Source organism: Poeciliopsis prolifica, unplaced genomic scaffold (genome assembly GCF_027474105.1).
Source record: "Poeciliopsis prolifica strain line A6 unplaced genomic scaffold, Auburn_PproV2 SCAFFOLD014, whole genome shotgun sequence".
NCBI classification, from domain to species: domain Eukaryota; kingdom Metazoa; phylum Chordata; class Actinopteri; order Cyprinodontiformes; family Poeciliidae; genus Poeciliopsis; species Poeciliopsis prolifica.
In genome coordinates this window covers 7594082-7610905 of record NW_026562389.1, presented here as the reverse complement: position 1 = coordinate 7610905, position 16824 = coordinate 7594082, and the positions used below count along the sequence as shown (strand labels likewise).

General features: G+C 37.2%; 1 protein-coding gene across 1 annotated transcript in view; it reads left to right on the top strand.

Annotated features, from left to right (window-relative positions):
* The first annotated feature begins 5260 nt into the window (after nt 1-5260).
* The window catches only part of rtn4r (reticulon 4 receptor), a 50154-nt gene continuing 38590 nt past the window's right edge, over nt 5261-16824 (top strand). The window contains exon 1 of the mRNA XM_055039114.1: nt 5261-5851. Coding sequence (XP_054895089.1) covers nt 5830-5851 — 22 coding nt within the window. The 5' untranslated portion in view covers nt 5261-5829. The remainder of the gene's footprint in view (nt 5852-16824) is intronic.

Below are 16824 nucleotides of genomic sequence, written 5' to 3'. Positions count from 1 at the left end.
GGAATGATTAAGTAATTTTAAAAAGTCATATCATATATCTACTTATATATGTTCACACTACCCAGAATATGAGATCAAATCGACATACGACAGATGCACAAAGCCTGTGTTCATTCAAGATTCACAATTTCTTTCCATCTTTCTGTCTTCTTGTTTTTCCTTCGGCTCTTTCGTTTCTCAAGTCTCTCACTTGAGAAAACAAAAAGAGAAGAAATCAAGGTCAGGCACCAGACCATGTGAGGCTATCTAAGAATAAATTTACCCATTCTTGTTCATTTTCACTCATTGACAGTTTTGAGGATTGTAACCTTTATGCCCAAGTTATATATGAGTAGTGAAGATGTCCTCTTCCTTTCCACTGTGTTTCCTCCCTTTCCTCATGCATGAAACACAAAACACCACAAGAAGCGATGGGTAGGTAGGTGCTTAATTTACGAGACACAACCCAGTCCACATTGCCGGTATTTGAGTGGAGGGGAATCTAATTAAAGTGGCAAATGGAAAGAAGAGAGAGTGAGTAAGAGAGGCAGAAAGTGAGTGAATCAGCATAATTACAGCTTAATGCAAACAACTCCACATTGTCTTTATTCCAATGAGTTAATGAGGTTACAGACTGGAAAAAAAACAATTCCATCACAGCTATTGTCTACTGCTGGCCACCAAGGAAAATGAGCTGTCACCCGATCTTAATGGCGACAGGGTTTTCACCCAGGCCAGAATTAATATCTGACTCCCAGGCCTAATGAGCAAGGGCCTGGCAAGCAGACTGAACTCTTTGTACTGGAAGTTTGGAGGAAAAAAAACCCAGAACAAAAAAAAAGAAAAGAAAAACACAGAAAAATGAAAATAAGCCTGGTTCAGATGTACTGTTTTAATTGAAAGAGTCTTATTGGGAGTGGTGCGGTGACATATTCCAATAAAAGGTGTCATACAGTTTTTACAAATTATTAATTGTAACAGCTATGTTCTGTTAGCTGTGGCTGAAAAAAAAGTTTTAGTCATAACCTTCAGGTTATGGTTAATTGCATTGCTAATTTGTACACTTATTTCATACACATTACATTTATAGTATTTCTACTTCCATTCAATGTGGTTCAACAATTGTATTTTTTTTCTTTACTAATCTCTATGCTTAAGTATTTTATTAGTAATGTATAAATATGCTAAAAACACTTCAGTCATGTGTATTGTAATGTAAATGCATTTGATTTACTGTGTATTGCGCATTATTTGCAGTTTTAATTATGATCTCTTATTTACCTGGAAGCATCATACCCTCAAGCTTTGACTTTTTGTCCCTTAACTTCCTATCTATAGGAAACCACTTTGCATGGGATACCTGCCATTTTCTCTTGACTTATTTACTGTTTTACATATAATCCATTCATCAACTGACCAAAATGACATAAAACCTCACCAACTGTAATACAAAACAACCTAAGTAAAAACAGAAAAGCAAAATGAGATGGAGAAAACTAATAGAAAAAAACAACAGCAGGCAATTAAGTTCAGTCATGCACAACATCATGACTTAATATTAGGAGGATCAAATACAAAAAGAGAAGAGAACCACAGGGTGATGTGAAAAAAAAAGTTAGAAGCACACATCTGAACAGCTGAGTTACAAATGAGATGTAACTCAACTAGAATGAGATTTATGATTACGGAGCAGATCTGTAAGACACCCAATTATAGACAGAAAGCCAGCAGGAAATTTACATGCCTGGTTTTGTTTGCTTTGCTCATTTTTAATTTAGGTGCATTGCTCCTCAGTAAGACACAGTCCAAGATGGTGCCTCTTTCATGTCGATACCCAGGAAGCCATTATTATTCTATAAACAGTCCATAGCTCTTTGTCTGTCAGGATTTAAATTGCTATTGCTTTAGGAAAAAAAATAAATGGTTTGATTATGACCATGTGAAACAAATATACTTATGTTACAATCATATTTTTTATAAAGTTACAATGAACCTGTATGTTATATATGTTTATCTTCTGTATCACTGAAGATACAGAAAAATAATCAATTGGAACTTTCTTGCCAACACATACAGTGCTGTAAAAATGTTTATTCCATCAATTTCTTTTTATTCTAATTGTGTCTTTTTGTCAGGCCAAGGTGACAATTGCAGGTTATTGCAATTATAATTAGAAAAAAAAAACACCCAAAACAGTCCATAAGAACACAATTGTCCCTCTGTGTTGAAAGTCAAATTGATTTTGATTATTAAACATTTTTGGGTTGGGGTTAATTAAAGTATCCCCACTCTAGTTAGTGGGTGACCTCTTGAATATTAACTAATGCAAAATTAATTAGTGACAAATGAAGCTATACATTTACCTATGCTGTACTTATGGGCCAACACTGGCCAAATGCAGCGGACGACGTTATGAAAGCAAATGCCAGCACCATTTTGGAATATTAATGTAATTATAAACAGGGAAAGATCATTCAAGAAGAAATATGGATATGCCACAGGATGAGTTAGTGTCACAGGCCTCCAGGACCTTTGGCATAATCACAAATTAAATTTCATGTTCAACTTGCTCATTCTGTAATATAAACTGAGTAAAATCCTTAGCTTTTATTCATTAACTGTGATTAATATTGAGCCCGTTGCAGTTCCTGTAGCAGCAGGATACAACTAACTTCCCCATTACCAAAGGAAGTCATTTATGCCCCTGCTCTCCTTTTGATCTGTCAGACTTATGATGAAAAGAATGGCAGGGCTTCAGCCTATAGGGATCTGTTGCCTTTGAGACTCAACAGCTTGACTCATTTCATTACAGTCATGAATTAAAGATCGTCAATCTCATTTTTGTTTTACTTCACATGGCAATGATCTGCTGTTATTTAATTTATAGCTGCTTATTGTGGAAGGTGTCTTTTTCACTTCCTCCTTCATGTCTTTCTGATATATAATAGTGAAATGAGAAGACTACTTATAAACTTGTTATAGAGGAAGTAATCAGGTGTCATGCACCCCATGAACTTCCTGGCCTTTGAAGTATCTTAGCATATAATTATCCTTCTTATATATGTTTAAGAGTGATTATTGTCTGAGAACTTTATGTTGTAATAATGTAGAAGTAACGCCATTGCTTTGACTTAATTAGGATCCTTTTAGCATGCAAGACTTGTTCTTATTCTGTCGAGAGCAGTTTCTGTTTGAAGAGTTGCTTATCACCTAATACGCCTCCAGAACTGTGTTACTCTGATACTGTATTGTCTGTTGGACTGTGCAAGATAAAAGTGTTAAAATTAAAAACGTGCTACTAATAATGTTAAGTAAGGAAAATACAAAGGTTTTTGATGTCTGTTTCTTTACACACGGTTTTATTTCCATCTCTTTACCTGAGCTAAGCTGTCTCTGCTTCAAAAGTAAAGCTATACAACAGTGTGATAGGATGACACTTATGCATGTGTTTACCCAGCCAGACGCATTTGGATAAAGTAGGAGAGACAAAGACAACCACGGAAGGTGACACCATCTTCTTTTGTGTGGGATGACCTCGATCTCAGCAGGTTGCCGTGGCAGCTTTGGCCCACGTCTCTACAGGCCATCTGGCTCTGCTCATCCCCACTGAGAGCAAATACCAGGCGAACGGCTCGTTGACATATTCTGATGGTGTGATTCAACATTGGTGGTGGTTGTAAGCTTGGGATTAGCCTATCCCTGTTTCACTTATCTAAACCGTCCACCTGACAGTGGCTTCCATTCACCTGCTCACTGTGGTAATCTTTTGGTTATTATCTGTCTCAATCTACAAAGCGTACTGTAATTATTAGAGGTATTAATATTGGACCAGGCATACAGAGCCTTAAAAACATTTCATAAGCCTTGATTGTTACATGTTTTGCCATATTTCAACCACAAATTTCAATGTATCTATTGAGATTTTATCTGCTAGACAACCACAAATTTTCTAAATATTATCTTGCTTATGAAATAAAAATCCAAAATATCTAATGTGGAATATGGAAAGTGTGGCATGCATTTTAATTGAACCACATTTATCCTCATAACACTAAACATTTGCTGCAACCAGATTTGATAGTAGAAATCTGGTAGAAAAAAAAAAAAAAAAAACAAGCACCAAAATAACATATCTTCTTATTCCGACTGATCAGTTTGATTCTTTTGCATCGTGTGGTGTCATTAGCTCAAATGCATATGAAGCAGAGCAAAGTTTTCCTGCAGTGGAAATAAATATGATGGAAGTATTACACAGTGAGGTAATATCCTTAAGGAAGTAAGACAGTATATTACCAATGTGACGTCTAATATTAATCTACAAGAGTACCTTGGGTATCACCCAGAGATTCTCTGTTCCTCAGATTAAAATATGTTCTTTCAATCTTCACCGGTAGGGGGCGTGTAACACCTAAAGATAACGTTCTTGTGTTGAGACCCCCAATTCTCATGGGTCTGAGCAAAGCTTAGCAATAGATGCAGACCCGATGAGCGCCGCTGAATTAGACTGTGGTTCTATCAGCAGTGATTATTTAATATCCAGTCACTTAGTAAATGTCATCACTAATATATGCAAAATAAATGAAAGGTTTTGTGCCTATAACACGTCGTGCTTACAGGGAATTGTTTGAGTTGCCTGTTACACTCAAATACTTTCGTAAAATAAAGTTTATTCTAACCAGACAGGATGAAAATCTTTTTTTTTTTTTTTTTTTTTTTTTTCCCAGTTGGTGTATTAGAATTTGACGAAGACATAAAAGCAGGAGTTTCTCAGGAGAAAGCTCGGGTCCCACCATTAGGCTTGGCTCTGTGCCTCTACTTTTTAGAGCTTATTTTTCTATGCATGTTTTGCGCCTTACTGAGTCCGATACAAATAGATTCGCCGCACGTCATCGTCCTACACAGCCACACCACCAACCCCAAACCCCTGCGCATAAAACATTCATCAGAGCGCAGGCACGGCGCAACAAGAAATGGCATTAGGTCTGCGAGTCACTCTGTAAAATCTGGAAATTTCATCACTTTCTATTAATAGCTTTAATGCGGGTATCATAAAATGCTGGCAGGAAATAGCCTGGAGACATTTTTTTTTTTTTTTGCCATTATAAGTAGGCTATTCCAACTTTTCTTTTTGAATAAAAGGGGAGATATTTTTTGTACCGTGACACATAGCCATAAAAGATTCATCCTTTGAATTTTCTCTCCCCCTCTCTTTCTGTCTCTTTTTTCCGCCAGACTCACCTCGCCGCCCCGCCCTCATCTCCTCCCCGCCCGGTGAACGCACACGGATGCGCACCAGTGCGGCCGTCGTACACGCTCATGCCGCACACTTTCCTCTCTGTGCACTTGGAAAATACTGTTACAAAATCGAACAGTTGATCGTTGATCGAACTGGATGTGTTCTGCGATTACAACGTTCGGATTCAGTGCTGGCTTCTCTTTTTATTTTTTAATTATTATTTTTGTTAATTCTCAACGACTGCAATAACACTTTGAGCTCTTTCTTTTCTTTTATTGTTGTTATTCCAGAGCTGTCTGCCCGTCCCACATTTTTCGGGGAGGTGTCGAGTCTGCTGATCTAAATTTGGATATTTACTGCTGACTTTTTCCTGAAATCCTCATCCACATGACTGAGCCAGGGTACGAGCGGAGACGTGGCTCCCCATCTGGGAAGACCTACGGCTAAAGTTTGAAGGGTGCAAAGCTGTTCGTTTCCCCCACCTTTACTTGCTGGGATTTGCAATCACCCCAGAAATTTCACTTAAAAACGGATATCTCGTCTATCTCTGCGCACGACCGGGAGTCGTTCCACTTGGATTTATAGCGCTCCAGGATTTCACCCCCATCTAAACCATGAGGACCGTCGTTTTTGATGGTAAGTAGAGAATAAGTTTTTATTACTAATTCTTCTTATTATTATTATTAAGTTGGAGGATTTCGATGGGTTAAGCACACTGGTTAATCCACCTCGATGCGTTGTGACAGAACAGTGGGAGAAATAAACCAGCTGCTCTTATTGGAGTTTAGTTCGCAGGCTCTAATGTGTCTCAGAGAAACTGATGCATAAACCATGACGGATAATACAACAAAACGACCTTTAATTTGCATTGTGACAACATGAGCTTTTATATTATAGGACAATGGTCAACATTAGTTGGTAATGCAAACGACCTTGACTAATTGAGTTATAGTTAAGAATAATTATTAGCTTCTCCGCTGTTTCGCTGTATAAATGAGCCAGAGTATTCTGTTTATTTCGCAACTTAACCGAGGCATCCGCTCTGACTTTTTTTTTGTTTTTGTTTTTTGATGGAGGCTGCAGATGGTCCGCTTGGCGGCTGACTAACACCACATCCCTCTCCAGCTTCTTGGCTTATAATTAGTGTTTTTGTGGCATCGCCGCTCGCAGGGTGCCGCCGCCAAAGTGAGGGGAAACTGGGCCGCGTCGCTTTTGGACTGTGTCTGGAGGTGCAATAATGAGAGCGCGGACGCGATCCCATTCCCGCCAGAAATGGTTAAGAATTTAATTCCCTGGCAGAGGGGGAGAAGGGAAGAGCATGTTGTTGGCAAGCCAAGGGTATTTTTTTGAGCGTGTGTGCGCGTGCGTGCGTGCGTGAGAGCGCGCACGTTTACGCTCGGAGGGAGGAGAAATCGAAGAGGAAGGATGGAGAAGCACCTGGCATGCTTGTCTCCCTGCACCTGTATGTGCCGGAGCCTGCTTTTGTGTGCAAAAAGCTTATGTTTAATGCAGTGCAGAGATAATAATATGGACATGGTGAGTGCTTCTTGACAAGCAGCACTATGAGATAACTCTCTCTCTCTGTGTGTCTCTCCCTCTCGCTCTGCGTGTGTGTGCGTACCCGTGCGCCATGTAGCTTCTTTAGGACCTTTCCAAGGACAATCACCTACCTTCTCTTGACTGATGGTCATAATGGGGATTAAAACCCAGTCCTAATAGGTTGGAACACACGTTTGAGGTGAGGGTTAGGGTTACAGTAAATCTAGTCAGAGATGGTCACAGATACTTACTCAACTGAATGGAGGCAATATAGTTTCCCAAAAGACATAGAAATACAAACTTTTATATGTGTACTTGTTTAAGTTGCCTTTTCAAAATAACTACTGGTCACTTCATTCTTCATTTCATACCTTTCTGTTTTTTGGTTATTTTGATTGGCTTCTTCAGGGACAAAATGGAAAAGTCTGACATCCTGTAACAGGCTACAGGATGTTTTTTCAGCAAAGCTGCAAAGATCATAACCACCACTTTAAAAACAAATTTCTACAATCTTCTGCCAAGACAGATATTTATCCTATAAATATCTACAAACCAGAGACCTCTTAGTTGCTATTGTCAGATTATATTTAGACATACTTTATAAGAGCTGTATGATGAAGACTAAAATAAATGAGAACAGAGTGCAGTACTTAATGTACAGACACTATATATTTAAATTACATTAACAAGCATTTTTGTGTTACTTGAACTCCACAGATCTTTTATGTACTCCACTGCAACAACAAAGTAATGTCATGCATTAGGTAAATAGATACAAAATGACCTGTATGCAAGTTTGAAGTGGAAGAATGAAGGAAGAAAAACAATGCAATTGGGTTATGGGTTGATGGAAGGGAAAACTGTCCAAGAGCTGACAACTGGCAATTTAAGTTATTTTGTAAGGAAATGTGGTTATGTAATGCTCACACGTAATATTGCAAACAGAAACTTATTCATAGTTATTTTAGTTTGACCAGAGGTTCTGTTTTGTCACATTTCATAAGAGCCAGTTGGCCCACCTGCCGAATAATACCAAAATAAATAAGTATGATGCTATTTAAGGGTTTAGTATGTACCAATATTGGTTAATGTTCGAGATAATGCTGAAGCTTATTTTTTGGATCTATTAAATCACAACATTCCACTCAGATAAACAGGTTTTTAATACATACAGTCCAACAGGTTTGTTTGCACACATTCTACTCAGAGCAGATGCAGAAGAAAGTAATCTAAAATGAAGATTAATGTTTTTCCATTTACAAAAAAAATAAAATAAAATCATCAGATACACAAGTGTCCCCTGCTGTATTTCTTCATCTGTTGAGAAGATCCTACTTGTGGTTTTGTTAAACAGTTGTCTGTTTGAGGCAACCCTTTAAATTGGTTCCATTATTGTCACTGTTACCATTCATCCATTGAGCTCACAAAGTCTTATATGGCCTACAGATAGACTGTCCATGTCCATGGAAAGTTGTGACAAACCCCAGTGGGTAGATGCAAATTGTGAAATTCATAGTTATTCATCTCGAACTGTAGATCAGACTTGGAGGTTTGAATTCAGACCTGTCTCAGGGATAGAGTTAGTTAAGTGAATGGTACTCAATATAACATTCTGTTAAGGATGAAGTGTTTTTGTATTTACGTGTGTGTATATGTACTGTCTAGTTTGTTACACTAGCATGTGCTATAATCCAGTTGCTACCCAAAGTCGTAAGAACACACAGTCTCTCCCTCTCTCCAAACACACACATAAACAGGGATATGTAGAGCTTATGCAACATGCTGTACACACTTTATCTTCCTCACGATGTTCATTACTTGGCTAAAACTGGAGGATTATGGTAAGAAAGCTGCAGATTATTGTGGACCCACAAAATAATTCTGCATCTCACAACTAGGAAAATCAAAGAGGCATATCTGCTTGTGTATTCTCTTTGATATGTCACAGAGTGATGCAAATTCAAGTGCACATTCCATCACTGTGCAAAGAATGGCTCTGGGTTCCTGAACCCCTCCAGGCAAGTTTTCATCATCCAACTGCTCTTGTTGTGATTTAGCACCAGGCCACTGACACACACCTATGTCTGATTTCTTTTTTTATTTCTGCTGCAATTATAATTGGTATCCATCTCTTGGGTTGCTGATTTGGCTGAGAAAATATGGCCTGTCGTGTCTCGTGTTTAAAGTGTCAGGGTGAGGAGGGACTTTAATTTACACTCTTTTTCACCCAGTCAGCATATGATCAAATGCCTCTGTGGGAAAGCTGTTGCTCGGGGGTGCCGCTGCTCCCTGTCTACTGCCAAGCAAAGCCAATAAAGTGCAAATGAATGGATAAAACCATTATGGTGGAACTGAAAGCTTTCTCTTTAAGAGTCTAAAAGCACACCACAATGAGTTTTTTTTTTTCTAAATGTCAAATTAGTACATTTTTCACCCATCTGCAAAAACTTTAAGCTTTGTAAAACGCAGGCCACAAGATGGATGCAGAGAACATTAAGCTTTTAAAGGATAGAGTTTTTCTAAAATCAAAAACAGGCCTGATTTGCTGAAGGGGAATTAGATTAGATCAAACACCAAGTCATAACTTCCCAATGAGACAAGACATCTGAAGCCTCTTAAAAAGCAATGTAAAATTGATCCATCTTAGTGCTTGTATGGATGTTTACACAACCCCAAGATGAGAGCTACCTGGATCATTTGTGTGTGCGTGTGTGTGCGTGTGTGTCTGTGTCGTGTCCTGTGAGTTATAGGGAAGCCTGAAGAAGGTGCAGGTAGTAAAACGGAATAAAGACAGAAATATATTTTCCTGCTAAAGTGTCTATTATCAGGATGCTACAGGATGCTGCAACAATACTCCGGAAAGATTAGCTGCTACTTTGGGAATGCAGCTTACATTAATTTTTCACAATTGTCCATAATCAGCCAATATGATCAATGAGTGCACCATAGTTCAGCACAATAGAAGCAGTCTGCAGGGGTCACTGAATTATAATGTTGTAACAGCAGAATTTGGGAAGAATAGTGATCAGTGATTGTTCCTGCTAAACTACAAGATTTCCAGCATTTATTCTCAACTCTTTGGCCTGATTGTTGAAACAGCAGCAGTACTGGCACCTGTATTTGACTAAAATTATGACAAAATATAGTTGATGATTTCATTTTAAAATATATTTATATAATCATGGCCAGCCAGGACGTCACCGCAGTTGCAGTTGGAGTAGTTATCGACATGCTTAAAGGTGAAAAAGCAAACTTTAAAAGATATTACTAAACCTGTAACAGTTGAGGACAGCGCCTGAGCATCAGGGACTAAGAATCCCAAATAACTATTAAAACCATGATTGCTTTCAAAGTGTTAGTTGTTTTGTGTTCATCTGTGTTTTTCTAAGATGTGCACCAGGATGCCTGTGTATATTCTTAGTCCTCCGAATTATGTATTCTACCACTGACATAAATTAAAGACAACCAGTCTTTTGCCCAAATTCTTCTGAAAACATTTCCAGCCCTATCCAGGAATTGTTTTCACTTCTGGAGGTATGCAGTTGAGCAAGCAAGTTGGACTAAACTGTGAGCCTACAGAATCCTGGATTGGTGTCAAAACACATTCAGGAAAAACTGAGCAAAACTCTGATTGCCTTCAATTTAAGCCATTGTAATGTGCACTAGTAGTTCTGTGGAAACTTGTTGAAAGATCAAGATCCTGAAACACCAGATGTGAAGAAAGTTTTTGGCTGATGAACATTGGACTCTCAAAAGTAAGCACTGAGTTCAAATCAGGTCAGTCGACAGTATTTATTTATTTATTCACAAAGAAAATTCAAACAACAGATCCAAAAAATCTAATTCTATATGGATAATTTACCTCCAATTACTTACAAAAACTTTTAGTTTAATAATTTAATTCTTTAATCCATAATATAGAACCATTATATATGACTACATATTATGGCTATAGTAATATATAATTATAATAGAATAGAATTTATATATTATAAATATAAAATATTTATAATGTATTATAGTTGTAAGATGTTCCAACTATAATAATATTACAGTAATATATTAGTTACAATATTATAACTGTTATAATATGTAACTGTCTTATAGTTATAAAATGGTGCAGAAAAATCCAGATTATTTTGCCATCAAGGAAAAAATAGATAAGGCGACCAAGCAGATTGTACTCACTCACTGACTGCAGCAATTCCCCATACTAAGATGGCATATGGCAGTAGAGGAAAAGAACAACTACCTCTGCAGAAAAGGAAGAAATCTTCAGACGAATACATAACACCAACACATTTGTCCAAGAGGGCTTCCGAAAGAAAAAGCTCGAAGTTCATGGCAGAGTGGATGACTTAATGGCTTCAGACAACAAGAGTACTTTTGAAGGGCTCTGATTTCTCTGCTTATTCGGATTTAATATTCGCTCTGTTTTGGTTTCACAAAACATCTCCATATGTTGAGGTTTCAGAATATAATGATGGCCATTTCTCAGCAGAGAAGCATCCACCCACACATATGTAGAAACACATTCAGACTTGGTTATTTACATATGTCTACAATACACAACTAATTTAGTTAAAGAATGGAGCAACTTACATTTTTTGGGGTTTTCCTAAATCAGTGAACATTCATACCAGTTGATTTGTTAAGGCAGACGCATATTCAATGTGTCTAAAAACAACCACTGATATAGAAGTCTAAAAAGTTTTATTCTATTAATCTCTAAAATGTTGAGTCTATCTATTGGACTGCTGGTTGAAATAAATTATCTGCAGGGAGTTGTTAAATCCAAATAATAAGATTTAATTCTTACATGCAATTATTCAACTACAAATATGGGAGTATTTTTTAATTTATTTTTTTTTTTGCATGAAGTGACTGAGATCACTGAAACTAAAATCCCCCAACCATTCCACATATCAAATTTTATTTATATGAGGGACATTCCCTGCTTTATAATTTATCTTCAGCTCATGCCTTGGTCCTGACCATATTTAAAATAATTATTTGTTGTTAAACAATTTAAGTTCAACTGAAGAGATGTGTCTAACCTCAAGTTTTTCATAAATATTAGAATATTAGAATTTTGAACACTTTGTCAGGTAGAATCCACTAGAAATATTTTCTTCCCAATTTCTTTTGTTTAATCAATGGAAAATCTGGAAGATAGCACATTACTAAAGGTATAAATCTGTGGGTCTGCACCTTAACTCCATCACACATACCTTAATGTATATGGATCAACAAAAAAATGAAACATCCTTGATATCCTGCATCAGGTGATTTCTGCATGTATTTGAAACTTCTTTGGGTGTTTCCTTTCAACTGATGATCATCTGCTAATCATAGTTATTTACATTTGCCATTATCTCAACCACTATACACAATGTTGATAGTTTTGCTAGGTTTCAGCCAAAATGATAAGTTTTTGATTTCCTGGTATTAAACAGCATGCACTGTGTGTATATTACTGGGAACTATAAGCAACTAAAATCTCAGTACTAAACGAATGAGTTTGATAAATTGAATAGAAATTGGCAAACATTCAAGTAATATCCCAAAGACCTTTGTAAAGCTTTGAAGCTTTAAGAGCATTGTGAGTGGTTATAGAAAAGTCAGTCTGGAAAGCAAACACTAAAAGTGACTGTTGAGAAAAATCAAATACAAAAAACAACACTGGTCCAGAAACACAGAAAATCTGAGTTCATAAAGGTAATTGCGGCAGTAGCTCAGTCAATCACTCTACGTCAGAAAGTAAAGGCAGTTAAATAGTAACAGGATGGCAAAAAAGTACAAAGGAACATGATATTGCTGTGACTAATAAGTCACAGCAATATCTTTCTCCTTTCAATAAGATACAATTAAAACTGTTATTGGGATAATTTTTCATGCTTTTTAATTAAAATATCTTTCCAAGGTAAAATAGAATTTTAATGTGCATAAAATTTATGAACACAATCCACTGAAGAAACAAAGAATTAAAAAATGATGTAATACAGTATTTATAGCTCCCCCATAAAAAAAAAAAGAATCACTTCCTCCTTCTTTTCTCGCATGCAAATATCTATCCAAAGTGTAATTGTTTTCAAATTCGCATATAAAGTCTCATAGAAGTTTTGACATTTTAAGTTTTAATATGTCTACAAAGAAAATAAGCCACACAATTCAAACCGGGGCATATCACATCAGTCCTCAAGGGTTGGTTTCCTGCATGCTTTGATTCTCTCCCTGATGATGGTTGATATGCAGATGTTTGCAAGAGATCTGCTAATAAGCCATCATTTATCCAAGTGCATTGAACCAGGAATAGAACCAAAATATGCTGGATACCAGCCCTTGAGGTCCACCTTTGGAAATCCTGGGTTTACAACTTTTGCTTTCATCCTGCATATGGACTTGGTCCAGAAATAAGCACTCTGCTGTTTGCCCATTTTTACAATAGTTAAAAATAGAAGCTCTTTTTATAGAATACTGGTTAATCGGATCAGCAACACATTTTAATTTACCCAAAATCTGTGCTATTGTATAGCAGCACAGATTTTACATGCAAGAAAGCTTTTTTTTACATTTATGTCAGATTGTATCCATCTTCCTATGGACTCTGGTATTTAATAGGATAAGGATGTCAATACTATGTGCTGCAAAGCTAGGGAGTATTAATGCCTCAGTTCCAGTGACAGACTGCTGTGAGCTATCCAGGAGTGGATCAGCTATGTTCACTGCATCCTGATGAGCACACTGCTTTGGGAGCTTCTTTAATTGGCCGCACCCTTGAAGTACCACTTAAACCGCTCAATTACACATACACATGCATATCCACAGCGACACACACACATGCAGATACACAGATGCATTCTGGCCCCAGATATCTTTGGAATCCACTACTCTAGGTTATCCCATTCTTCCAGCCCTACACCGCTAATCAGCACGACAGAAGAACTAAGTGGATAAACGAGCAAAATTCCATTTGTTTATACACAGGAAGCTGAGGGGTGAAATGTAAAGCAGCTGAAATGGAATGTGCTATTCCCCCAGATTGTCAGTCCTTAATCCTCTCTGTGGGTTATTATTGTGCTGTTAGAAAATTTGGAGAGACAACCTACTGAGAACATGCTGCACCCCCAACCCTACCAGAACACAAACACACAGATACATCCTCAATTTGTTTCTTAATATGATAAAAGGAAAATAAATGTTAGCTCTCATCTTGAGTAGGCTGTTAAATATGGCCAACTAGATGAGTTAGTGCAATCAATGCAATTTCAGGATGACGCAAGTGGATTCACTTGGGGGTATGTATTTTTATTTTTTATAAAAACCCGCTCAATTATAATTCTTCAAAGCTTTCGGTGGCTTTACCCCAAAACAGTAAATATCTTTAAAAAATGGCCTGACAATACTGAGACATAAATTAACTAACCCACAAATTCAAAGATGAAAGCTGCCCATCTGAGTGCTTCTGCAAACGATTCTGTAATGACAAAGACATTATGTGGTGTGAGCTCCTAACATGCACAAAGAGAGATGGTTAATTTGTCAAACACACTTCATCTAGTTCTGTAGCGGAGGGAACATCTTTCAGTTCAGTCTGTTTTTTCATGGTTGTTCTCTGACAATCCTTGAACCAGTGGCCTCTTTTCTATTTGTGCATCCTTAAAAGTTGAATGTCATTTCTAATCTTGTTGCAGATATGGAGGTGTGCAAATAGCTACTTGAACACCGGTGACGCTGATTATACCACAGTGGGAAGTGACTGATGGCCTAGTAAATTGTTAATTAGGCAGCGCAGAAGCTGCTCTTAAATTAGATGTGTGAATGGATACATTGTCAGCCTTATAAGTCAACCCGTCTTGGCTCTTCCTCATGCAGGCTGCACTGCTATTCAGATGAAGTAGCTCACTGATCCAGGATGTGAGCAGCATCAGAGTGAAGCCTGGATTAAAGATAAATACCAAGAGATGGAAAGAAAAATGCTGTTTAAATGTGAGTTAAAATTTTTAATAGCCATCAAAATTATACTAAAGGTACATTTTAAAATGTATGTCTGTGGCTCAGTACAAAGCTATAAATGGCTCCATCTCAATTTGCCTCTCTACTTATTTATGCTTCATTTCATACCTATGGGTCACAACTTTGGCCCATCCTTTGTACCTGTAAACAACCCATTTTGCTGCCTTGTGCTCAAATGATTATGTATAAATTTGTATGTGGTGTTCATAAATACTTTTAGCTCAAAGTATTTATGAAATACAATTCATCTGTGTTCTGTAATATTAACATGTTCAACTTTTTAAATCAATCACATTTATTAAGGGGTAAATGTTGATAGCTGTATCCTAGATATTACAATTTTCATCAGTTCATACTCTGATGTTCATACACTTTTGTTCATACACCAATGAATGAGGTGAGTTGCAGGTGGTAGCAAAGGATTTGTAAAGCAGGAAAGACATAATCCGACAACAGCTAGAGGGAAGTAAGACAGTCTAAACATACTCTGAAGCATAGCAGTGGAATCAGAGGAAATCCCACTTGTCTCATAGTAAGAACAGCCTATAACCTTCACTTTGCAAGAACACTTAGGTTTATCTACATGTATTTCACAGGCCTGACTCCACAAAGCAAAACATTCCACAAAGGAAAAGAGTTTCTTTTAAGCTGGTAAGTCTTGTGTCCAGGTGAATCAGGTTTTGCTCACAGTCATCTAGGTTCTCAAAGTAGGCTATTCTTATTTAAATGCAAATCTGACAACCCTGCTTCATCTTTACTTTCCTCTGTCCCTGTGGACTGTGTGCTAAATGCATATTCTTCCATATTCTGTATATTCCTCTCTTACTGTTGCTTTTTCTTACTAAGCTTACATTGTATTGATCAATCTTCTTTTTATAATTCTATTACCGTTTCACCCTGAAACACCTTGTTGCTGTTTCTGTCATCACTCTCAGGTGTAAATGCTTATTATCTTGTGCAGATATCAGGCCATGGCAAATTAAATGTGACCACAACTAGCCTGCCAGGACGTCCATTATAATGATATCTGTAATCTGCTGGGCTCAGGGGAGGCAGTGGGGAGGGTTGGAAAGATAGAGGGAGGGTAATGTGAGGGGATTTATTACGGATCTGGAGGCTGGCAGGAAAGAGGCAAGCATGGACTTTAGCCACTTAGCCCACAATGGGTTTCACATCGACCATATGTTATGTATGGCTTCAGGATTATGTGAACTAGAGTTTCTTCCAAGATTGTCACATCATCAATAGATGAAATTAGAAAATTGTTGATGAGTTAGCTTTCCCCCTCTTTGTCTTTTTTTGTTTGACTGTTTCAGATTGTCAAAAAGTTGGACTGTTTCAGACCTGTTCTTTATTCATGCGTTTCTGAATCATAATTGGAGAGATCCAGATATCTGCAAGTCATTCAGTACCCAATATAAACTTGAAAACTCAGCACCCTTAATGTGCTGTTATGTAAAATACTATATTTAATCAATATTGCATGGTCTACTGTAGTTATTTGATTGAGTTCCACTTACAGCAGTCATGTTGTCCATGAGATTTCAGAACGGATTGTCTGTCAGTTCTTTTTAAAACTGACAATCTGTCTTAACCAAACTTTTCACATTTTTGTCTGTCGACCATTTAAAAATCAGATGGAACTTTTCTTAGTTCTTGCTGAAGATTATGCCACTCAGTTTTCATTTTTTACTGTTATTTTTGGTTATTCATTTACCCCTCAATACTTTTTGATCTAGTCGGTATTTTTAGTTACTGTTTTGCTGCTTTTCCATTTAAATTTTCTTTCTACACCTGCACCCTCATAAAACCACAATGATTTCTCTGTTTCTGTGACATGCAACAAATCTCCCTCTGCAGATGAAATTTCTGTCTAATCGTAACTGCTTTTTGAGTTAACCAAAAACCATAACTCTTACACACTTAAACTCCATTGCAGCTGTTCTTCTGAACCTTGCTGGAAATCAATTCCATGCTGATACAATTTGTCATCTGGTTGGTTTTTCCTGGATTGCTGCATTTTCCCCTGAAAGCCAGATTTCCAATAACATTTT